At 39.1% G+C, this 25,990-nt stretch overlaps 1 protein-coding gene across 1 annotated transcript in view; it reads left to right on the top strand.

Annotated features, from left to right (window-relative positions):
* Positions 1-22,371, top strand: part of GPT2 (glutamic--pyruvic transaminase 2) — a 60,213-nt gene extending 37,842 nt beyond the window's left edge. The window contains exons 8-11 of the mRNA XM_074211424.1: positions 395-569; positions 2,312-2,467; positions 6,594-6,706; positions 20,052-22,371. Coding sequence (XP_074067525.1) covers positions 395-569; positions 2,312-2,467; positions 6,594-6,706; positions 20,052-20,142 — 535 coding nt within the window. The 3' untranslated portion in view covers positions 20,143-22,371. The remainder of the gene's footprint in view (positions 1-394; positions 570-2,311; positions 2,468-6,593; positions 6,707-20,051) is intronic.
* Positions 22,372-25,990: the final 3,619 nt, after the last annotated feature.

Genomic DNA, 25,990 nt, shown 5'->3' with positions numbered 1-25,990 from the left:
TCATACCATGAATTATTTCCCCTCCCACACTCTGCAAACCAGTCACTGACCTTCTCTCAGTTCTTCTCACCCAATGCCGTCTCTGCCCTGGCTGTGCCCATGCTTAGGATGCACTTCCTCCTCAACTCTGCTCTATGAAATCCCTCCATCTTCTGCCGCTTTCTTTCCCAAACTCCTTTGTGTTTATTCTGGGTATACTCATGTATGCACTTGGTATATTCCCAATTTGAATGTAAACTCCATGAAATTATACCCTGTAACTGACATATCTTATAAATGTTTGTTGACTGATTAATTAGAATAATAAATTAAGGGATGGTTAGGGCCATTTTGATTAACTGGATTTCAGTCAATCATGACTTAATCCTAATTTATGCCATCTTTCCCTGGCTAGGTGTGGCTACCGAGGGGGCTATATGGAGGTGATCAATTTACATCCGGAGATTAAGGGGCAACTAGTCAAGATGTTATCTGTCCGTCTCTGCCCTCCAGTGTCTGGACAGGCAGCTATGGATATTGTTGTGAATCCACCTGTGCCTGGAGAGGAGTCTTTTGAGCAATTCAATAGGGTGAGTATTAATGGACCCCCTCATTTCTGGTATCTAGTTATGCCTTTGTAGGCAAACAGGAACCTGGACTGTGGAACTTTTAGTTATCTCAGAGGTCATTGAATCTAACTTCTTGATATAGGAGAGAGTCTATGGTCATGTCTTTGATCTTGGTATAGAAGAGAGTCCATGGTCATGTCTTCCATCTTGGTATTAACAGAAAACAAAAATTCTGTTTGGTGGTAACAGAGCATTGAATCCCAATCCCTGATCAGGCTTCTTGCAGTATGCCTCTTGAGGTTGAACTTACCTTGTGTGTGAAAGACTTAGTGCTCTTCTACATTCTTCCTTTTCCTCATCACACTCCACTACCACTGGTACCCGAACCTAGATTGTTCCCATTACACCGCACAATCATAGGTCATGGTTCCACATTTCCCTAACCTTATACATTCCTACTCTTTTTTTTCCCAGAGAGCTGGAAGTCCCCAGAGGGTGACTTAAATTGAAAAAAAAAATCTCTTCTGTATCCCTACTTCATAGTGTCAGGTGCATAGATGAATAACTTAGGTTTATCTAGAACAGGGGTTCCTACCTTGTTGTAAATCATGGAGTTCTTGGGCAATCTGGTGATGCCTATGGAATCTTTCTCAAAATATTTTTAAATACAGAAAATAACGTACATGGGATTACAAAGGGAATCAATTACAGTAAGAAACAGTTATCAGAACTTTTTTTAAGTCCACAGATTCTGTTTATATCAAGTCATAAAGAAAAAGCACTTTCATAAACTTGTTCTCTTTTAAGCTTCACTGAAACTCTGTGAGCTAGGCAGGCAGAGCCAGTAGTTTGTTTTGCTTTGTTTTTGAATAAGGAAAACATTCCTTATGGAATGCTTTGTCCAAGGCCACGCAGTGATAGAGCTGGAACTCAAACCCAGGTCTTCTGAGGTTTCAGTCTTTCTTCTATATCATCCTTCTTTATCAGCAGAGGGAACTGGGGATGTTTAGTCTGGGTATATTCAGGAGTGACATGTTAACTTGTTCATATTTGAAGGACTGTTATGTGGAGGAAAGTTTAGTTTTGATATTTTTGAGGCAAGAGGCAAATTTAGACTCAGCCATCTAGGGAGAAAAATTTCTAACAATTAGACCAAGTTTCCAGGACACATGAAATCATAAGGCCTTGAGCCAGGAGGAACCTCAGGGATCCTTTAATACAATGTCTCTTCATTTACAGAGAAGGAAACTGAGGCCTAAAGAGGGGAAATGACTTTGTCTCAAAATTAAATAGACCCTGACCAGAGCCAGGGATCAAACCTATCACCAAGCTTCCCAAATATAGTGCCCTTGTCATTGCCACATGTCATGGTTTCTTCATCTCCCAGTTTGTGTTCTCCTCCTCTTTGATTCCTTGAACAGCTGAATGTCTCAGAAAATGGCTTTCTTTAAAAAGTGGTAAATGCATTCTGGTTTGGATTCTCCACTGGGCTTGTTCCAATCAGCTGCTTGGTCGTCCCCCTGCTCAGTTTCCTTCTCTGTAAAATGGGGAGGAGGATACAGCTAGATGGCTTTAAAGGTCCTCTCTAGCTTATAAACCTCAGGTCACCATGTAATAGGATATAACCTTTTGTTCTTGTGAGGAAAAGGCTCTTTCCAGAGTTTTGTTGGTATTATTCCCACAGAAGGAAGCAGTTCTAGAGAGTAGTCATTCTTTTAGTGTCCCAAAGTAACTTCCTCTTTTCTATCCCTTTCTTTCCACAGGAGAAGGAATTTGTCCTGAACAATCTTGCAGAAAAAGCCAAGCTTACAGAAGATTTATTTAACCAGGTCCCAGGAATTCACTGTAATCCCTTACAAGGAGCAATGTATGCCTTTCCTAGGATCTTCATCCCAACTAAGGCAATTGAGACAGCTAAGGTGTGTTGGTCCTTCCCATTCTGACTCTTATCTGAATTCAGATCCTGCCTCAAAAACTACCTGTGTGACCTGGGCAAGTCACCTACCTCCCAGCATTGTGAGGACCAAATGAAATAATGATTGTAAGGGTGGCTAGGTGGTACAGTGGATTGAGTATTGGCCCTGGAGTCAGGAGTACCTGAGTTCAAATCCTGCTTCAGACACTTAATAATTACCTAGCTGTGTGGCCTTGGGCAAGCCGCTTAACCCCATTTGCCTTGCAAAAACCTAAAAAAAAGAAAATTAAAACAAATGATTGTAAAATGCTATGATAGCTAGAACAAGGACTACCACTGGGCAGAAGTGTATGTTTTACCCCCAGAGAAAAGGGGGTACTCTGGGCTGTGAATAGGATGTTTCTGTTTCAGATTTAGCTTGAATTTCTGATCGATGCTCTTACTAGGACTGGAGAAAGTTGATTTTCCTGTTAACTCTTAGAGAGTGATTGCCAAATAAATCTTACTTATATTACTGTAGGGGGTGATGCTTGGCACTGTCGGTGAGCAATATATCCTTGCTGAATTAAATTGATATTGAAGCATCAAACACCTGCTGAGTCTAGAGTACTGGGTTTGGGACTCAAGGGAGTGACAAGATTGCTGCTGTCATGGAACTCACCTTCCAACAGTGAAGGTAAAGCCCAAGGCAGATGGTTATGATGAGCATTATTCTTTTAGGATTTTGCAGGGCAAATGGGGTTGAGTGGCTTGCCCAAGGCCACACAGCTAGGTAATTATTAAGTGTCTGAGACCGGATTTGAACCCAGGTACTCCTGACTCCAGGGCTGGTGCTTTATCCACTGCGCCAGCTAGCCGCCCCTTTATTCTTTTTTTTTTTAAGAGAGATTTAAGTTTTACAATTTTTCCCTCATTCTTGCTTCCCTCCTCCAACCCCCCACAGAAGGCATTCTGTTAGTGTTTACATTGGTTCCATATTATACACTGATCTTAGTTGAATGTGATGAGAGAAATCATATCCTTAAGAAAGAAAAATAAAGTATGAGATAGTAAAATTACATAATAATATAACACTTTTTTTTCTAATTTGACAGTAATAGTCTTTGGTCTTTGTCCAAAGTCCATAATTCTTTCTCTGTATACAGATGGTATTCTCCATTGCAGATAGCTCAAAATTGTCCCTGGTTGTTGCACTGAAGGGATGAGCAAGTTCATCAGAGTTGATCATCACCCCCATGTTGTTGTTAAGGGTGTACAGTGTTTTTCTGGCTCTGCTCATCTCTATCAGCATCAGTTCATGCAAATCTTTCCAGGCTTCCCTGAATTTCCCATCCCGATGAGCAGCATTCTTGACAAGCATATTAGCTTCCAAACAGGTCTGACAGGTCAGGTTGTCTCTAACTAGGGGGGAACAGGCAAAATTTCATGGAGGTGGTATCATTTGTGTCTGACTTTATAAGACAGGAAGTGAAGGGGAAAAAGGACTGATGTACCAGTGGGCCCAAGGTGTGCCCACTGAGGGTGTGCCCGATACTGCTAAGCACTTGGAGATTCAGAGGAAAAAGCAAAACCAACCCCTGCCCTCAAGAAGCTTATATTCTAATGTGGAGTATTAGAATACAGTGTATGTTCAAATCAGAAAATAATTTAGTTTGGCTCGAGTATTGAATCTGTGAATTGAATAATAGAACACAAGCAAAAACTGGAAAGATGAATTTCTAGAGGGCCTTGAACACTGGAATAAAGCAATTTATTATTTTTTTTAGGTTTTTTTTTTTTTTTTTTGCAAGGCAAATGGGGTTAAGTGGCTTGCCCAAGGCCACACAGCTGGGTAATTATTAAGTGTCTGAGACAGGATTTGAACCCAGGTACTCCTGACTCCAGGGCCTGTGCTTTATCCACTGCGCCACCTAGCCACCCAGCCACCCTGAATAAAGCAATTTGAACTTAAGTCATTAGGTAGAAAGGAACCACTGTTTTTGGGCAGAGAAGGGTCTGGTAAAAATCTATGGATAGGAAGGATTATTTTGGTAGCTATTTCAAAGATGTAAAGAAGGCAAGAGTTGGGCCTAGGGCAGTGTGTGGATGAGTACAATGTAAGGAATATGTCAGAGAAGAGTTAAGGAAGCTATAATGAAAACTATTGCAATATAGTCCAAGCTACTGATAATGAGGGCATGTACTAGGATTACAGAAGGGAGAATTTAATGGAGGGTACAGATTTAAGAGATACTGCATTGACAGAATCAACAGGATCATATAAAATGAGAAGAGTGTAAAGGAAAATCAAGTATCACCCCAAAGGATAGTTTCAGAAAAACCTGGGAAGACTTGTATGAACTGTTACAGAGTGATATGAACAGATCCAGAAAAATAGTTTATGCATTGACAACAATATGGTAAAGACAAAACATATTTGAAAGAATTAGGAACTCTTATCATTGCAATTACTAACCAAAATTCTAGAGGACATGTGTGTGTGTGTGTGTGTGTCTGTGTACATAAATATATGAATATATACAAATATACACATACATGCATATATATATATATATATATATATATATATATATATATATATATACATGTACACACACAAAAGTTGAATTGTTTTGATGTCTGGCTCTCTTTGATCCATGTGAGGTTTTCTTGGCAAAGATATTGAAGTGGTTTGCATTTCCTTTTCCAGCTCATTTCACAGATGAGTTAACAGAGTTAAGTGATATGCCCAGGGTCATATAATTTAGTTTGTGTCTGAGGTTGAATTTGAACTCAGGTCCCTACTGACTGCAAGACTGTATCCATTATGTCACATAGCTGCCCCAGTGAATAGACAAACAAGCAAATAAATAAATGGGAAAAGGCATATACACATGCATCTACATACATTCTATATAAATAATATCTTGATAAATATATAAATAATTACCTGATTCGAATGGAGAAATTTGTTTTATTTTTCCTTTTGTTTACAATTGCAGAGGAGGAGGAGGAGGAAAGAGGTTTGTTTGGGGTTTTTTTGCTAATTGGAAAAAATAAATAAGATATAATTAAACAAAACCACAGAGAACCCTAAACTTCTACACATGAGAGAGAATGAAAGGCAGTATTACCATAGTTGTCAGAAATAGTGAAACCTAGAAGGAAGAACAGATACAAAATGGGAAACTGTACTTAAAGCAGTTCATAAGAGTTAAAACCAAGTCTGAAAGAGGTCAAATTACTTGCCCAAGATCACACCCAACAGGGGCGGCTAGGTGGCTCAGTGGATAAAGCACCAGCCCTGGAGTCAGGAGTACCTGGGTTCAAATCCGGTCTCAGACACTTAATAATTACCTAACTGTGTGGTCTTGGGCAAGCCAATTAACCTCATTTGCCTTGCAAAAACCTAAAAAACAAAAAAAGATCATACCCAACAAATGGAGAAACTGAGACTTAGATGAAAAATTACAACAGCATAGATTTAGAGCTGGAAGGAGCCAGAGAGCTGATCTAATCCAGACTTTCTTAACTTTTTTTGGTGTCATGGACCCCTTTTGACAGCTTGGTGAAGACTATAAACAGATCTCTTCTCCGAATAATGCTTTTAAATGTTCAAAGTAAAATGCTTTGGATTACAAGGGAGACTGTTATATTTATGTACAGCTTTTTTTTTTTAAGTTCATGGTTCAATGGCCCATTTTACAGATGAGGAGACTAAGGTCTAGAGAGAAGTGAATTTGCCTCAATGTCACACAAATATTTAATAATAAAGCTATGATTTGAACTTGGGTTTCTTTGCACTCAGTTTGAAGCCTTTTGATCTTTAACTTATAGCATCTCATTGATGCCTTGGGAGACAAGATAGATGTGTCTGTTTTCTTCTGCTCTTTTCACATCCTTGGTTTGAATCTTCCTTCTGCCACTCACTACTCCTGTGACTTGAAGCAAATCACCATCCCTCCCTGCTCCTTACTTTACTCCCCTCCCAAATGATGGGGTTGGATTAGATGAAGGGAATGCTTGAGGTCCTTTACTTCTCTAATTCTGTGATCTAGTAAGAGTAGGGAAGTATCCTTTTGGGTTTAATTATGTATTTGTGTGTATGTAAAAGCAAATAATGACTCATTAACTCTGCTGCATTTCTTTAGGCCCATAAGATGACACCAGACATGTTTTACTGTATGAAACTTCTGGAAGAAACTGGAATCTGTGTGGTACCTGGTAGTGGCTTTGGCCAGAAGGAAGGGACTTACCACTTAAGGTAATGCATGCTCTCCATGCTGAGTGGGATGGTTCTGACTTTGGGGTGCAATTGTGGTTTTTATGTGCAGCCCCAAGATGAGCTGAAGTTATAGTTCAGAAAGGTCTTCTTTGGGAAAAACCTATCTTTCACCTACCATTTTTTTCACATCAGAAGAATTTATGTTTTGTGCCTAGAGATGTCAAAAAAAGTTATTTTCAGTCTCTTCTAGTTGGTGATTTGTTTTATCTTTTTCCTTTGTTAGTAATAATAATGATGGTGATAATAATTGCTAATAACTAATATTTTATATAGCACTTATTCTATCCTAAGTATTATATTAGGTGTTTTATAATTATCTCATTTGATCTTCACAGCCCAGAGAAGTAGGTACTATTAATACACCCATTTTACATATGAGGAAACTGAGGCAAATAGTGGTTAAGTGACTTGCCCAGATAGTATCTGAGTCTATATTTGAACACAGTATTGCTTCCTGGGTGAGCCAAAATGGCAGAGAGAAGTTAGGAATTTTCTTGAGCTTTTCCAAGTATCCCTCTGAAACAACTTTAAATGAAGACTTTAAGCAGACCCTGGAATAACAGAACCCACAAAAGAATGGAGTGAAACAATTTTTTAGCTCAAGATATCTTGGAGATTTCAGGACTTGAGTAAAAAAGGGAATGCAGACCCAGTGCAGGCATAGAAGTAGCCATAGCACAGATCAGTGACTGTGGCCCCTGGGTCCCAGTAGGCAGACCAGCAGTATATCAGGCCAGCAGAGATGGCTCCAACCCCAGAACTGAAGGTATACTGTGAGCCCCTTAGAGCTGGCACAACAGGTGGGACTGGTCAGGTCACCCTAACATAAGGAGCAAGGCCTTAGACCCAGAAAGCCAATAACCAGGAAAAAATGGCAAAAAGAACTCTAATTATAGAAAGGTACTCTGGCAACAGGAAAGGTCAAAATACCATCTCAGATTAAAACAGTGGCAAAATGCCAACATGTGAAGCCTCTATGAATTGATTTCAATTGGAAGAATTCAATTGATCTCTTGAAAGAGCTCAGAAGGGACTATAAAAATCAAGTAAGAGGAATAAAAGAAAAACTAGCAAAAGAAATGAGAGTTTTGCAGAAGAATTATGGAAAAAATAGTTAACAGCTTGGAAAAGAGAGCACAAAAATGAACTGAAGAAAACATTTGTTAAAAATAGAATTGGGGGGCAGCTAGGTGGTGCAGTGGATAGAGAACCAGCCCTGGAGTCAGGAGTACCTGAGTTCAAATCTGGCTTCAGACATTTAATAATTATCTAGCTGTGTGGCCTCGGGCAAGACACTTAACCCCGTTTTCCTTGCCAAAAAAACCCAACAAAACCTTAAAAAAAAAAAGTAGAATTGGACAAATGAAAAAGGAGATACAAAAGCTAACCAAAGAAAATAAATCCTTTTTTCTTTTTTTTCTATTTGTGTGGCAATGGGGTTAAGTGACTTACCCAAGGTCCCATAGCTAATGCGTATCAAGTTTCTGAGACCAGATTTGAAATCAGATTCTTCTGGGCCAGTGCTCTACCACTGCTCTACTTAGCTGCCCCTGAAGAAAATAAATCCTTAAAAAAATAGAATTGGGTAAGTGGAAAATAATGACTCTAAGACATCAAGAAGCCATCAACAAAGTCAATAGATTGGGAAAATAGAAGAAAATGTAAGGTAACTCACAGGAAAAAACAATTGACCTGCAAAATAGATCCAGGAGAAATAATTTAAGAAATATTGGTCTATCTGAAAATCATGATCATAAAAAGAGCCTGTACAATATCTTTCAGAAAACTATCAAGGAGGGGTAGCTAGGTGGCTTAGTGAATAGAGCACCGTCCTTGGAGTCAGGAGTATCTGGGTTCAAATCTGATCTCAGACACTTAATAATTACCTAGCCATGTGGCCTTGGGCAAGCCACTTAACCCCATTGCCTTGAAGAATTAAAAAAAAACAACTATCAAGTAAAACTGCCCTAATAACCTAGGACTAGAGTCCTTGAAAGATTTGAAAGATTCCACTGATCAGCTACCAAAGAGATCCCAAATTAAAAACTTCAAAGAATTTTGGAGCTAAATTCTAGAATTATCAGCGTAAGACAATACTGCAAGCAACCAGAAAGAAACAGTTCAAATACCAAGGAACCATAGTTGAATTATGGAGAATTTAGTAATTATAACAACAAAGGATTAGATGACCTAGAATATGATATTCTAACAGGCAAGAAAAAAGTTATTCAATAAGACTAAACTTTTTATATCCTTACTTAGGAAAATAATAGTGGAACTCTTGAGAACTGAATTTCTATTAGGAGAGTTAGAAGGAATAAACTTAGACTGAGGGTGTGGATATAAATTGATTATGCTGTGAAAATATGAAAAAAAATTGAAGACATGAAAAGGGAGAAGGGGAAGGCAGAAGAGAGTAAATCACATCACTTAAAGAAGCACAAAGAAAATCTTACTCTCAAGGATTTGGTTCAAAAAGGGACTAACAGATACTCCCAGTTTGGGTTAGAAATTTATCTTACTCTACAAGGAAACAGGATAGGAAAGAAAAGGAAAGGAGGGGCTTATAGAAAGAAGGGCAGATTGAGGAAGGTACTGATCAAAAGCAAATACTAGCAAAGAGGAATGGGTAAAGGAGAAAGAAAAGTAGAAAGGGCGAAACACAGAGTAGAGGGAAATACAGTTAGTAATCATAACTACAAGTGTGAATGGGATGAACTCTCCCATAAAATTTAGTAGATAACAGAAGGGATTAAAAGCCAGAATATATTGTTTACAAGAAACACATTTGAAGCAGAGAGATATGCAGAGTTAATGGTAAAACACTGGAGCAAAATATATCATACTTCAGCTGAAGTTAAAAAAGTAGCAAACCTGATCTCAGACAAAGCAAAAACAAAAATAGACCCAATTAAATGAGATGAGGAAGGAAGCTACATCTTGCTAAAAGGCACCATAGACAATGAAACACTATCAAAATTTATTTTTATACATGTATGTATGTATATGCATTAAATGTATAATATCCAGATTCTAAGAGGAGAAATGAAGTGAGTTACAAGAAAACATAGACAGCAACATTATACTAGTAGGATGCCTTAACCTTCTATTCTCAGAATTAAATAAATCTGGGCAGCTACATGGTGCAGTAGAAAAGAGCACTGGCCTTGGAGTCAGGAGTACCTGGGTTCAAATCCTACCTGAGACACTTAATAATTACGGAGCTGTGTAGCCTTGGGCAAGCCACTTAACCCCATTTGCCTTGCAAAAACCTAAAAAAGCAAAACAAAAAAGAATTAGATAAATGTAACCATAAAATAAACAAAAAAGAAGTTAAGGAGGTAAATAGAACTTTAGAAAAATTAAATATGATAGACCGCTGAAGAAAATTGAATGGGGATAGAAAGGAATATGCCTTTTCTCAGCAGTACAAGGCACCTACACAAAAATAGCCATGTACTAGGGGATAAAAAAAAATCTCACAATAAAATGCAGAAAGGTAGAAATATTAAATAAATCTTTCTCAGATCATGAAGTATTAAAAATTACATGTAATCAAGGACCATGGGAAAGATAGGCTATTTCTATTCCAATTAATTTTTAATCTATTTTAAAGAAAGAGTGATTAGGGGAAATTTTCTATCTCTAAATCCTTACATGAATAAAACAGAAAAAGGGGGGACTATCAAATTGGGCATACAACTAAAAAAAACTAGAAAAAGAACAAATTAAAGATCCCAATAAAACATTAAATTAGAAATCATGAGGTGGCTAGGTGCCGCAGTGGATAGAGCATTGGCCCTGGAGTCAGGAGTACCAGAGTTCAAATCCGGCCTCAGACAATAATTACCTAGCTGTGCGGCCTTGGGCAAGCCACTTAACCCCATTACCTTGCAAAAACCTAAAAAAAAATCATGAAATATAAAAGAAGAAATTAATAAAATTGAAAGAAGGAAAATTATTGAACTAGTAAGTACAACTGTGTTGGTTTTATGGAAAAACCCAACAAAATAGAAAAATCTTTGTTAATTTGATTTCAAAAATAGAAGAAAATCAAATTATCATTATCAAAAATGAAAAGGGTGAATTCACCACCATTGAAGAGTAGATTAAAGCAATAGTCTGGAGCTATGTGCCTAACTATATGCCAATAAATCTGACAGTCTAGGTGACGTGAATGAATATTTTAAACAATAAAAATTGCCCAGATTAGTAGAAAATAACTCCATTTCAGAAAAATAAATTGAACATGCTATCAATGAATCTTTCTAAGAAAAAATCTCCAGGGTCAGATGGATTTTTTTTTTTTGTCCTTCATTCTTGAGAAGACTATGACACAGGGAGGTGATGTCATGACAAGCACATGAATGGGATGGGGGGGGGCTTCTAAATTCACCAGCCTCATTTTCTCCTCCAGAGCCATCTGAGTCCAGTGGCAGATATGAATTAAGACAACTAGAGATGACCCTGGATACAAGGCAGGGTTAAGTGACTTACCCACATAGCTAGCAAGAGTCAAATGTCTGAGATCAAATTCAAACTCCCATCCTCCTGACTCCAAGACCAGTGTTCTATCCAGCACCTAGCTGCCCTGAATTTACAAATGAATTCTACCAGTTAAAGAACTATTAAATTTTTTTTTTTAGGTTTTTGCAAGGCAAATGGGGTTAAGTGGCTTGTCCAAGGCCACACAGCTAGGTAATTATTAAGTGTATGAGACCGGATTTGAACCTAGGTACTCCTGATTCCAAGGCTGGTGCTTTATCCACTATGCCACCTAGCCACCCCCAAGAACTATTAATTTCAATATTATTTAAATTATTTCTAAAAATCAGTGAGGAAGTCCTACCAAATTCCTTTTGTGATACAAATATTGAATATCGTGTTGATACCTAAACCAGGAAGAACCACAACCAAAAAAGAATATCTAGACCAATTTCCCTAATGAATATTGATGTAAAAATTTTAAATAAAATATTAGCAAAGAGATTATAGCAATTTTTCACCAAGGTGAGATTAATACTAGGAATGCAGGGCTGATTCAGTATTAGGTAAACAATCTGTATAATCAACCATATCAATAAAAAACTAACAGAAATCATAAGATTAACTCAATGTTAGCTTTAGCAATAAGAGAAAAAAGTGGGGGGTGGAGCCAATATGGCGACAAGAAGGGATCGAGTCTTAGGCACTCTCTGATAAAACTTGAAACTAAGGACTCTAACTAAACTTTGGAGAGACAGAACCCGCAGAGGGACCCAGTGAGGCTGTTCTCCTACTCAAGGTAACCTGGAAAAGAGCAGAAAGGCTCTGCTCCCTGGGGTCAGAGGGGCGGCCGCCAAAGCGAAAGAACTTCAGTCTCCCGGAGGCAGCCCCAGGGCGCTGGGAGCCGCAGTTCACAGCAGTGGGGGAGTCTCCTGAGCTACACCCCGGGGAGCACCGGGCACAAAGTGAGGGAACAGCGGGGGACCTCTACCAGAGCGAGCACATGGAGCCCAGACACACAGCAGGCAGCTTAGTCTTCTGCAGCCCAGATCCCCAGATCCCGAAACAGGCAGCCCCAATCCCGACACAGAAGCAGGTGGAACTGGTAAGCAGGAGGCCCCAGGGCATGAGCCCATTGAGCTGAGGGAGGGGAGTGAAGAGAGAGAGACTGCCGAGCTCTGTCCTCTGCCCCTGGAACAGGACTCTGGGGCTCTGACCACATTCAGATCCTGATCGCATTCTAGGCCCCCTCATAGAACAGCAGGTCCCCCCCACCTCAGCCCCGTGGCAGAGGGGGGCGCTTATGGTCATTCACAGACCAGGAGGGAGGACAGAGCCTCACACACTGAGACCCTTGTGGGAGTGTCCCAGAAGCTCAGGAAGCACTCCAAAACCAGGCCCAGGCTGGGAAAATGACCAAGCAGAGAAATAAGGGGAAGACCATTGAGAAATATTTTGCATATGAGCCCAAGAAGGATCAAAATACTCAGTCTGAAGATGAGGAAGCACAAGCTCCTGTACCTAAAGACTCCAAGAAAAACAGAAATTGGGCTCAGGCTATGAGAGAGCTGAAAAAAGGCTTTGAAAATCAAATGAGGGAGTTGGAAGAAAAACTGGGAAAAGAAAGGAGAGAGATGCAGGAAAAACATGAAAATGAAGTCAGCAGCTTAGTCAAGGAAATCCAAAAAAATGCTGAAGAAAATAGCATGCTAAAACCCAGCTTAGGTCAAATGGATAAAACAGTTCAAAAAGTTATTGAGGAGAAGAATGCCTTAAAAAGCAAAATTGGCCAGATGGAAAAAGAGATAAGAAAACTCTCTGAGGAAAACAAATCCTTCAGACAAAGAATAGAACTCAGGGAGATTGATGAATTTACCAGAAATCAGGAATCAATACTTCAAAACCAAAGAAATGAAAAATTAGAAGAAAATGTGAAATATCTCATTGAAAAAACAACTGATATGGAAAACAGACTTAGGAAAGATAATTTAAAAATTATTGGAATACCTGAAAGTCATGATCAGGAAAAGAGCCTTGACATCATTTTCAAAGAATTACTACAGGAAAATTGCCCTGATATTCTAGAAGCAGAGGGCAAAATAGAAATGGAGAGAATCCACTGAACCCCCCCCCCCCAAAAGAGATCCCAAAAACCAACCCCTAGGAATATTATAGCCAAGCTCCAGAACTCCCAAGTCAAAGAGAAAATATTACAAGCAGCCAGAAGGACACAGTTCAAATATCGTGGAGCTGCAGTCAGGATCACACAGGACTTAGCAGCAACCACATTGGAAGCTCGTAGGGCTTGGAATATAATATACCGGAAGGCAAAAGAGCTTAGAATGCAGCCAAGAATGAACTACCCAGCAAGGCTGAATGTCCTCTTCTAGGGAAAAAGATGGACTTTTCAATGAACCAGGGGAATTTCAAATGTTCTTTTTGGAATGGCCAGAGCTGGACAGAAGGTTTGATCTTCAGATACAGGACTCAGATGAGGCATGGAGATTGGAGGAGAGGGGGGAAATATGAGGGACTTAATGATGATGAACTGCATGTATTCCTGCATAGAAAAATGACACTGATAATACTCATATGAACCCTCCCAGTTAATAGAGCAGGTAGAAGGAGCTTTTATAGTTGAAGCACAGGAGAAAGCTGAATTTGAAGATAAAATATGGTGTAAAAATGGAGTCAATAGAAAAAAGGGAAATGGAATGGGAGAAAGAAAAAAGGAGAGGGAGAATAGACCAAGATATTTCATATAATAAGATTTTTCTTTATTACAATGAGCTATTGCAGTGATATGGAAGGGAGGAGGCAAGGGGGAATGAGGTAACCTTTGCTCTTATCAGAGGTGGCTAGGAGAGGAAACAGCATATATACTCAATGGGGTATAGATATCTGGAGTAAGAAGGAGGGGGGAGCAGGGGGAAGGGGTGGGGATGTGAATAAAGGAGGAGAGGATGGACCATGGGGGGAGAGTGGTCAGATATAACATTTTCTTTTTTACTTCTTGCAAGGGGCTGGGATTGGAAGGCCTGTCTAGGACCATAGGGCCAGGTAGATGCTGGGTATGGGGGCTCAGGGCCTCTTGGCCCCAGGACCAGGGATCTGTCTGCTGTACCACTCAGCTACCTTAAAGCAGAGTCAGAGTGAAAGGAGAGAGAAAATATAGTACATGGTAGTGGAGAAATAAGAAAGGAGGGAGTTGCGATTAGCAATGGCAATGTTGGAAAAATATGGAAGTAACTTTTGTGTTGGACTTATCATAAAGAATGTGATCCACCCATGACAGAGTTGTTGGTGTTGGAACAAAGACTGAAGCACATTTTGTATTATTATTATTTTGGGGAGGGTGCAGGGCAAATGGGGCTGGGTGGCCTGCCTGGGGCCACATAACAGGGTGATCTTTGGGTGTCTGAGGCCGGATTTGGACCCAGGTGCTCCTGGCTCAAGGGCCAATGTTCTGTCTGCCACCCAGCCACCCCTACTATTATTACTATTTTATTTTATTTTGGGTCTTTGTTTTGGTTTTTGCAGGGCAGTGGGGATCAGGTGGCTTGCGTGTCACATGGCTGGGTGATTGTTGGATCTACAGGGCTGGATGTGGGCTTGGGTGCTCGTGGCTCCAGGGCTGGTGCTTCGTCCATTGTGCCACCTGGCCATACCTACAATTATTACTATTATTTTTTTAAATTTTAATTTTTTTCTCTCCCCTTTACTTTATTGCCCAAGCAAGTCTATATTCATGGGGGGGGGTATTTTGTTTACTCTTAAACAAGAATATTTTATTAATGTAAAAAAAACAATTGTACAAAGTGAGAATTAAAATAAAATAAAAAAAGAAAAAGAGAAAAAAATAAGAGAAAGAAGTTAAAGGAATTAGAATAGGCAATGAGGAACCAAAACTCTTACTCTTTGCAGATGATATGATGATACTTAAGAGAATCCTAAAAAAATCAACTTTGAAAACTACTTGAACACAATTATCAACTTTAGGGAAGTTGCAGGATATAAAATAAACCCATTTAAATTACTAGCATTTTCACCAGCCCTGGAGTCAGGAGTACCTGGGTTCAAATCCCACCTCAGACACTTAATTATTACCTAGCTGTGTGGCCTTGGGCAAGCCACTTAGCCCCATTTGCCTTAGAAAAACCTAAAAAAATAAAATAACTGTAGACAATATAAATATTTGGGAGTCTGTCTGCCAAAACAAATTAAAGAAATATGACTACAGTTTCAACGTACTTCTCACACAAATAAAGTCAGTTCTAAACAACAAAATTCTAAACCACAAAAATATCAATTATTCATTGGTAGGTATTTAATATAATAAAAATAGAAACTCTGCCTAAATTAACCTACTTATTCAGTACCATAACAATCAAAACTACCAAAAATAGTTTTATAAAGCTAGAAAAAATGATAACAAAACTGAAGAACAGAAGATCAAGAAATATCAAGGAAATTATGAGAAAAAATACAAAGGAAAGTGACCTGTCTGTACCAATTTTTAAACAATATTATAAAGCAGCACTTATCAAAACTATTTGGTATTGGCTAAGAAATAGAGTGGTGGGGGCAGGCTAGATGGTGCAGTGGATAGAACACTGGCCCTGAGTCAGGAATACCTGAGTTCAAATCCGGCCTCAGACACTTAATAATTACCTATCTGTGTGGCCTTGGGCAAGCCACTTAACTCCATTGCCTTACAAAAAAAAAAAAACAACTCAAAAAATAAAAAATAAATAACTAAAAATAAAATAAAATAAATTTAAGAAAAAGAAATAGTGTAGTGAATCAGTGGAATAAATCAGGTTCACAAGACCCAGTTGTAAATACCTATAATAACCTATTGTTTGGTAAACCCAAGGACTCCAGCTTCTAGGACAAGAATTTACTATTTGAACACAGGTCTTCCAGATTCCAGACTTGTGGGAGCTCTACCACCAACCTGTATGAATCTGTATAAACATAGCACTTTTCTCTACAATCTCCCTATGAGATAATTAGTAGTGGCAGTATTCTTCATTTTGCAGATGAAGAAATTGAGGCCCAGCGTTGAAGTGAATGGCTTAAGGGCCCACAACTACATCATGTTAGTTGAGGGGTCTAACATAAAAACCGAGTGTTCTCTCCCTTCTCCTAAAATATTTCTCTTCCTTTCCTTCTTATAGAAATATAGGATTCTTTTATCATATGTTAATATCATCTTCCATTTGCATGGTTTGTGTTTTTTAAAAATATCTATCTTTTTTCTTTTGATACACAGTTATTCAACTGGGTTCCTGATCTCATCATTCAGGAATTTCTACACTGATGCATATTTCACTCTACCCAGCCCTTCTTATGTGACTTGTTCAAATTCTCACAGTGAGGCGTACCCTTGTTTTGTTGATCATGTCTGCTCTCTTCTTAGGCTGTCACCCGATAGCTTTCTTTCCTCTCTCAACCAAACTCCTAGAAATAGCTGTCTGTCCTCTTCTTCCCTCATTTCTCTGCTTTTCTCTCCCCTATTTACCTTCCAACCTCCTCACTTAACTGAAACTTTTCTCTCCAAGGTTACCAGTGATCTTTGATTTGCCAAATCTGATGTTTTTCTCTTTCCTCATCTTACTTACAAACTGATGACCATATTCTCTTGGCTACTTATTCCTCTGTAAGATTTCATGATTCTTCTCGCTTGAGTCTCCTCTGATCCATATGATCCTTCCTTTTCAGTTCCTATACTTGATCATATTGATCATAATCCACATTATGTCAACTACATGTCAGTGTTCTCCCAGACTTTGTTCTAGACCCTTTTCTCTCTATATATATTTTCTCTTGGTGGCTTTCTCAGTTGCTGCAGTTTGAATTGTTCTCTTCTCAGATAACTCATATATCTATATATCTAGCCCCAGTCACTCTCAAAGCAGACCCTATTATCTTTTATTTTTTTTTTTTTAGGTTTTTGCAAGGTAGATGGGGTTAAGTAGCTTGCCCAAGGCCACACAGCTAGGTAATTATTAAGTGTCTGAGACCAGATTTGAACTCAGGTACTCCTGACTCCAGGGCCGGTGCTTTATCCACTGTGCCACCTAGCCGCCCCACTATTATCCTTCTTAACAAACCCATCCTGTTTTCAAACTCCTGTTTCTCTTGAGGGAACCACCACCTTTACAGTCACTCAAATTTGAAACCTTGGTATGATTCTCACCTCACCATCAGTTGTCAGATCTTACTATTTCTACCTCCATAACATCTTTTATATCCTATCCCTTCTCTCTTCACACAATCCTCAGTTTATTTTGTTGTCACTAGCCTATATTGCAAGAGCCTCCTGATTGGGTTTCCTGACTCATCTCTCCCCAGTCCAGTCTATCTTCACCACAGCTGCTAAAGTTTTTTCCTTAACTGTAGATCAGATCAGATCACTTCCCTATTCCTTAAACTTCCTGGTTTAGAAGAAAAAATATAATTTACTCTGTTAATTCTTCAAAGCTCTTGACCAACCTGATCCCAACCTTTGTCTTTTGGGATTCTTTGGATGTGGTATAATGCTTCCTTTCTTGCATTCCATGATCTGATCAACCAGCCTTTCTGACCCTCTCACTCAGCACTCCATCCTCTATCTCCATCCCTTTGTATTCTTTGTCTACCCCATGCTTTGAATATATTGCCTCTGCAGAATCACAGAATCCCTTTTTTCCTTCAAGATACAGTTCATGTACCATCTTTTAGGAGGAGTTCTTTTCTTGACCACTCCATCTATTAGAATCCTCCCCTCCCAAACAATCTTGTATTTATTATTTTTACATTTATTTTGAATATATTTATATATATGTATTTACTGTTTCTCCATTTGAATGTAAGTTCCTCATAAACTGTATGTTTCCCAAGCACCTAGCTGAATGTCTGGAACATTTGGTTGTTTGGTTGTCTCATTTAATATAAATTGCTTTTTTTGTTAAGGCAATATGGTTAAATGACTTGCCCGAAATCAAACAGCTAGGTAATTATTAAATTTCTGAGGCTGGATTTGAACCCATGCCCTCCTGACTCCAGGGCTAGTGCTCTATCCACTGTGCCACCTAGCTGCCCCTATAAATCACTTTTAAACTATATGCAGAAAAACAAAATTTGGAGGCATATTTCGCATTGTTATTCCTGGATCATGTGAGCCATTTCAAACTTTATTTCTCATTTATATTCCTGTAAGTCATGTGCTCTGCAATTATTTATTTGTTTGTTTGTTTGTGGGGGGGGTTAGGTTTTTTTTTTTTTGCAGGGCAAACAGGGTTAAGTGACTTGCCCGAAATCAAACAGCTAGGTAATTATTAAATTTCTGAGGCTGGATTTAAACCCATGCCCTCCTGACTCCAGGGCCAGTGCTTTATCCACTATGCCACCTAGCCGCCCCTCTGCAATTATTTATTTTCCTTTTCTCTCAAAAACATTGTGAGGTGACTTAATAATGTTCCCTTCCCTGTACAAAAGAAAAAAAAAGAAAATGAGGCACAGGTAATTGAATCCCTTAGTCAAGATCCCATAGCAAGATAGCTCTAGAGCTCATGACTCCCAAATCAGTAGCCTGTTAACCACAGTAAGAATCAAAATTTTAAAATGAAACAAAAGACAACAGTTATCCTTAAGGATATTATAAGATATTATAGCTGTTAGGAAGACAAAACTTCCTCAAAACTCTTGAGCACAATAATAGTACTTTACACTGATACCAATTTTACTTTTTAGAATGCATTCTCATTTAATTTTCATGATAACCCTGTGAAGATGTTCATCAGTTTTAAAGATGAGAAATTTGAGACACACGCAGTTCAATGACTTATACTAATTCTTAGAATATTTCAATACATCTTTGAAAAGTATGGTCACATAGGGGAGGGAAGGGAGGACATTGATTTTTCTTGGTCCCAAAGGGTTACAATCACTAGCAAAGGTAAATGGCCTGTTTGAATCAATAGAAGAAAAAAAATTCCAGATAATTATCACTGCTCATTGTGGCCTGGAGAGCTCCAGGGACTTCTGTACAGGTATGAGTTGGTTAGATAACCATCAAGTTCCCTTCCTACTCATGAGACTGAAATTTTGTGGTAGCTGGGGCTATAACTCAGGTGTTTGGATTTCAAAGTCCAAGGCTTGTTGCCTAAGTATAAACTAGTCATAAACTTTGAGAAAGACAGTGAATATAAAAGTAATCTGGGTGGGATATGTTTGTTTAGAGAGGGCTTCCTAGAGGAAACAGCATTGCTTGTTTGTCAGTAAGCATATATTTTTGAAATAATTGTCTATCAACAAGTGCAAGAAGTTCTGCTGAACTGTTGGCCATAGAGTATGTGTGTTTGATTTTCTAATAGGATGTCTGTAATTTCCTTTTTGATTTGGAGTAAGTCATTTGATTTTCCTACGTTAAAAATGTTGTGTCTAGGCTGAGAAGTCAGAAGACTTGAGCTCAGTATCATTAACATTGTGAGGTATGGGGTAAGCCACTTCCCTTCCCTTTACCTCAGTTTCCTCATCTGTAAAAATGAAAGTGAGACTAGATAATAAAGATTTCTCTAGCACTAAATCCTATACATTTTCTAAACTGGTTTTCTTATCTGTGAAATGGGGATAATAACTTCCTTCTCTCACACTGGGCTGTGGGATCATGGACATAAAACTACTCTTTGGACAGGACATAGACAAAAGAATTTCAGGACTTTTCCTCCTTCACTCTAAGGACTTTCAGGTCCCAGACCTCCCCTAGAAAGTGAGGGGATTGGATTAGATAGCCTCTATAAGGCTGTGGCTAATCAGAGATTGCTTAACCTCCTTCCTTCCCTTTCCTTTCTAGAATGACCATCCTCCCTCCCGTGGAGAAGCTAAAGATTGTACTGAAGAAGATGAAGGACTTCCACATAAAGTTTCTTGAGATATACGCATGAGGCCCAAGGCAGCATTGCCCAAGGAACAGAGACCTGGGGGGTTGTTTCTAATATGACCAGTCCACAGAAGCTTTGGCTCAGGAAGCTGGTTGAACCAGAACCATTCTTCCCCAACAACTCTGCTGAGCATCTCGCCTGGGGAACTTTGTGATGTTCATCTTTGGTGTTGCTGTAGGAGACTTTTTGTGCCTTGATGATAAGAATACTTCTCTTCTGTGTTAATGTTTCCAATCAAGCTGGGAATTGGTCACAAATCAGAAAGTCCCATTGGCCCTGAAATCCACAGAGCTGACACGTGAACTTGATCAGCAGCCGTGGACAACCAGCGCCCTTTGATTTCCTTTTTGAAAATCCCATTTGAGTTTGTAAAGAAAAACAAAAAAATAGTTATGTTGTTCTAAGTGGTTTCAAGTCTAGGGCAAAAAAGCAGATGCCAGAGAATATCTTAACTTCAGTAGGTACTGGGTAGCAGAGGTTTGAGGCTATGCTTGCTAATATCTTTAAAATAAAACACTTATCCGTATAAGAATCTAGTCATTTGAGAGGAGGGATTTTCAGAGACAAGACTGAGGAAGTTGAAAGTATAAAGGCCCAGGTAGAGAATCTTTCCCTTAAGAACATCTTTGGAGTTTGGAAAGTGCGGTGGGTTGAGAGCTCTAGGTCTTAAGTAGCTGGGGGATCAGGTAGACTTGAGGAAAGTGATGGAGACAGGACCTCTAAGTCTCAGCCGGAATGCTCTTGTGAAAAACCAAGATACATATCGTGTCCCCTCGGAGAGCTTCCAGCAACACTAAAATATCCTCTTGGACACAGACTGTTATCCCATTTTAAGGAAGCTGCTTTTAGTAAGAGGACTCTTGGGTTACACCCACTCTGGCACTCCCATGAGAAAGTTCATTAATGGAATATCCATCTGACAACCAGTGATTTTATTGGTCCAAAAGAATTTCCCCTGCATTTCACCTTTACAAATTATCTCAGGATAAGTAAAAGACCAACTTGTCTCTTCTTCTTGGCACAGCTGGAAATGGGCCCCAGAAGAATGCAAGCTTCGTTTGGTAGGCCCTTCAACAGCTCTTTTTTTGGCTAAAGTCTTGAGCATTGAGAGCCCAGTAAGTTTAGTTCCTACCATCCTACCCCTCCAACAAAAAACCCAGACCAATTGATTTCAAGATTTCCCCCCTTTGTCTGACTTCTAAATTAATGAGACTAAGTCTGTTCCCCTTAGAAACTGCTTCATACAATATATCTGTTTTCCCTTACTTTGGGAGATTTCCACTCATTAGGGTGGATGGAGATTTTGAGGAAAGACACAGCTCTGACACCTCCCAGGAGATAGTTGCAGACTATTAGATCCAGACTTAGGGACTGACAGGCAAGAAATCTACCCGCTTTCCTCCTCTGATTTCCAGTCCCCCTCCCCCAATCATGTTGATATGACAGCTAAAAAAGGCTTAATAAGTCAGGAGAGATAGGTAATCTCATTCCCAGTCTTGTTCTCTTATAATACAGCTATCTTTTATTAATCCTGACCCTTGTCAATGTATGGTTTCAGAAATCTGGGGTGGAAGCTCACTTCCCCCCAAGAGGGATTGTTAGGGGATAGACTGAAAAAGAGAGCTCTTAAAGTATTCTTCCTCACCAAAACTTCTCTGTGTCCCCATGGACCAGGACAGCGTGGGAGGACTGGGCAGGAGAGGAGGACCAATAGGAAATGTATTGAGGCTTTTAGTCTGTCATTATTGACAAGCCTCAGCTTCATTCAGAAGGAAGTAGTCAAGTCTTTAGAGATCAAAAGGGAAGGATTGAAGTTGTTTTTCCCCCCTTAAGAATTTTTGCACTTATACATGCTGTATGTATCATAAAATGTCCAAAAGTAGTTGGAGATTTCTGGATGGCTGCTTGGAAAAGGCAGCTAGGACTGAATATGCTCTATTTGAAAGAAAAAAAGGTTTAAAAGTAGAAGTTAGTAGTTTTGTATATTTTTGTAACAATTGCTTTTTCATAGGGGGTAGGGAAGAAGGGTTCATATTTTAGTCTTAACAAGTCCAATAGATTTTTTATATTTCCCTTCAGACAACAGCCCTAAAAACTTTGCAAAGTTTACATGATTTTTAAAGATGCTATACATTTGCTACACTTAAGAACACACAAAATACAGTTAAAAAAACAAACTATTCTAGGAAGATTAACTTCATTTGAAAGAACTGTATACTTAGAAATATGAGTTTTATGCAGCTTTTGTTTGGGTGCCTTAATTTTTCTGGCACCAGTGGAGGTGGGTGGTGGGGAAGGGTATCAAAGCCAGTCATTCATTGTTTTCTTCTGGAGCTTAGAATCAAAAATGTAAGGTTTTTCTACTGTGTCATTCACTATATCTATCTGTAAAATAGCCAGCGGAACCAACCTCATGCATAGAAAATTCACCCTCAGAGTTAAGTCCCAGAGATGCAAGCCCAAGTTGCTGAGTTTCCGTTGTTAATTGTAGCTTGCCACTAAGAACAAATAAAGACTTAATTCTGCATGTTTCCAGCTTGGATACTGACAGGGATCTTCTGATATGATCTTTAATGATGTTAGTTATTATATTGGAAGTTTTAAAACAATAAAACATATAAAATAGGTGGTTGTATTTAACTTTGTCTGTTGCAGAAAGCCCCTGATGCAACAGGCAGGGCTTTGTCTTGATGCTCTTAAAAACTCTGAGATTTTATCCAAATAGAGATGCCAGGCCTGCTGATCTCTTCAGATCTTTTTTTTTTAGGTTTTTGCAAGGCAAATGGAGTTAAGTGGCTTGTCCGAGGCCACACAGCTAGGTAATTATTAAGTGTCTGAGCTGAATTTGAACTCAGGTACTCCTGACCCCAAGGGCCAGTGCTTTATCCACTGTGCCACCTAGTCACCCTGATCTTTTTTTTTTTTTTAATTTACTTTAGCTAGTTATTTTTTCACCCTAGGGTAGTCTCTTAGAAGGAATTTCATCTCTTGAAACACAGCCAATCTATTCTGTTGAAACTATATCAAGGAGGGGAAACCAGGTGGCACAAGGATTAGAGCACTGGCTCTGGAGCCAGGAAGATCCAAGTTAAAATCCTACTTCAAGACTCTGCATGTCCCTGTGTGACCCTGGACAAGTCTCAGTCCTGATTGCCTCCAAACAAAAAAGAAACTATGGGGGGTTTTAACCATATTCTGTGGATAGATCAGGAGGACCATGAACTTGGATGGAGAAAAAACCAGCAACTTATTACATCTTTATTTTCACTAAGCTTTGGTTTCCTTTAATTCTATGTCTCATACTTTCTGCCTTTAAAAATATTATTCTGTGGTGGCTAGTGGCGCAGTGGATAAAGCACCGGCTCTGGAGTACCTGGGTTCAAATCCAGTCTCAGACACTTAATAATTACCTAGCTGTGTGGCCTGGGACAAGCCACTTAACCCCATTTGTCTTGCAAAAAACTAATATATATATACATATATATATAATTATTATTATTCTAAGGAGTTCCTAAACTTCACCAAATTCATGGACAGGGGTCAACAGGCCAAGAAATCGTTAAGAACAGCTCTATGTGAATTTCCATGTAATGGATACTGCATTACGCATACCCTTTCTATCATGTGGGATCCCCTTCTGTCCTACCTATGATTAATAGAAAAATTTGTAGGTAACCTAGTTGCTTGAGGTACAAAGACATTAAGTGACTTGCCCAGTGTCCCATAAGTGTGAGTTGGAATTTGAGCCCTGGCTTTCCTGACCCTCAGCTGAAGCCTCTACTCCTAACCAGGTTCTAGGTCCAGCACTCTCTCGTTTTGGGGGCAGACCTGTGATTTCATCAGCATAAGGAAGTCCCAGTAAATACACTTCCTCATCAATAATAACAGCTAATATTTACATTGCACTTTTAACTTAATGCATTTAATCCTTTTTACAAGGCTGTCAGGCAGGTACTGCTATTCTCATTTTACACAGAAGGAAATGGAAGTGAAGGGACTTTCCCAGGGTCTTACCACCAGTGTCTGGTAGGATTCTGTGACAATATATTTGCTCCACCTTAAAGATGTAGTTGGCTCAGGAAATGGTGAGGTGACTTCCTCAGAATGACACAGCCATTACTTTGAGAGAGAACTTAAGTCTAAATTTTCCTAACTTCAACACCAGCTGTCTCCACCAAGCCAAGCTGCCTCTTGAATACTTGAATTTTCTTGTTGTGTTCAATATTTCAGGTCCCAATTTGGGGTTTTCTTGCAGTGATTTGCAGTTTCCTTCTCCAACTCATTTTACAGATTGGAAACTGGCAAGTAGGGTCAGGTGACTTATCCAGGGTCACACACTACTAAGAGTCTGAGGCCAGATATAAGTATTTTGAATCCAATAGGGAATGGGTGTCTTTGACACCCACATTGACATATCCTGATTTCCCTAGAGTACATGTGTCTTTTGTAGGAGGATGAGGGGGAGGTTGGATGTCTAAAGCAGCTTTACTGAGAACCAGTGAGTAATTCGTGAGAGGTGGGGGAGATAGTTGGAAGGTCAATCACTACTTGTGATAAAACCAAAGAACTAAAGATTGTTTCCACCCCTCATTCCCTCTTCTTCAATGCAAACATTGCATAGATATATGGTAGATATAATCTTAATGATCAACAATCAAGGTTTTCTCTGGTCACTAAGATTTGCTCTGATCAGACAAACAACACAGTGCAGGGGGCCATAGGCCAGGATCAGGAAGCTGCTTGAATCTTTTACTAGATGTGTTTTACCTTATCAGTCTGCCCATAATCCAGATGTAAAAAGATGTGGCAAAGGAGGAGGGTAGGGATGGGTGGGGTTGCTTTAGTGGGAAATGAATTAAAACAAGGCTCTTCACTTTTTGTTGTATCATGGACCCCTTTATTTTTTATTTTATTTATTTATTTATTTAGGTTTTTGCAAGGCAAATGGGGTTAAGTGGCTTGCCCAATGCCACATAGCTAAGTAATTATTGAGTGTCTGAGGCCGGATTTGAACTCAGGTACTCCTGACTCCAGGGCTGGTGCTCTGCCAGGTAACCTCAGGATAATATTTTTGAAGTAAAATACATAAAACTACAAAGGAACCTAACAATAAGCAGTTAACAAAAAAAAAATTTTTTTAAGTTTCTAGACCACAGGTTAAAAATCTCTAACTTAAAAGATTGCTACCTCCATTGGGGAAGGATGTTATAGAGTCAGTCGCTGGGCCTCCCCACCATTTTCTAGTTCTTTCAAAGCTTACCATAAAATCTTGTCTTGTTATCTTCCACTCAGGCCATTAAGTCCTAAGACTCTGGACTCTTTTGTAAATGAAAAATCCACTTTTCTCCCCAATGAAACTTCAAGATTAATTGGATTACTTCTCAAGATTTCAATTTCCCTTGTGGAATGGGGACTAGATTACTTAAATTATGCTGGACTACCTGTAACTCCTTCCAGTTCTGAATTTCATGATTCTATTTATTAATATATTACTATAAACAAGTTGCTGAGTTTAAGTTCTTTCTTAGTTTTAAATTTTTTTAAAGCTGAGGTTGAAGGTAAGCTGGGAGGCTGTACCTTTGGTACTCATCTATAATGACCACATGTCACTTGTTCAGCACATGATTCACATTTGTTGTACATACCCAATGACCTTTGAGGTCAGCAGAGTTAGGGGGGAGAATCTGAGAATCATGAGCATAGAGATAGTAATTAAATCTATGGGTTCTAATGAAGTAGTATATATAGAGAGAAGAGGGCCTAAGGCTGAACCTGAGGGATGCCCATGGGTAGAGGGTATGATCTAGAAGAGGATTCAACAAAAGAGTCAGAGATGTCAAAAATGTGACAG

Source organism: Macrotis lagotis, chromosome 1, assembly GCF_037893015.1.
Source record: "Macrotis lagotis isolate mMagLag1 chromosome 1, bilby.v1.9.chrom.fasta, whole genome shotgun sequence".
Taxonomy (NCBI): domain Eukaryota; kingdom Metazoa; phylum Chordata; class Mammalia; order Peramelemorphia; family Peramelidae; genus Macrotis; species Macrotis lagotis.
Note: the sequence above shows the minus strand (reverse complement) of the source record. Positions and strands in the feature narration are given on the sequence as shown.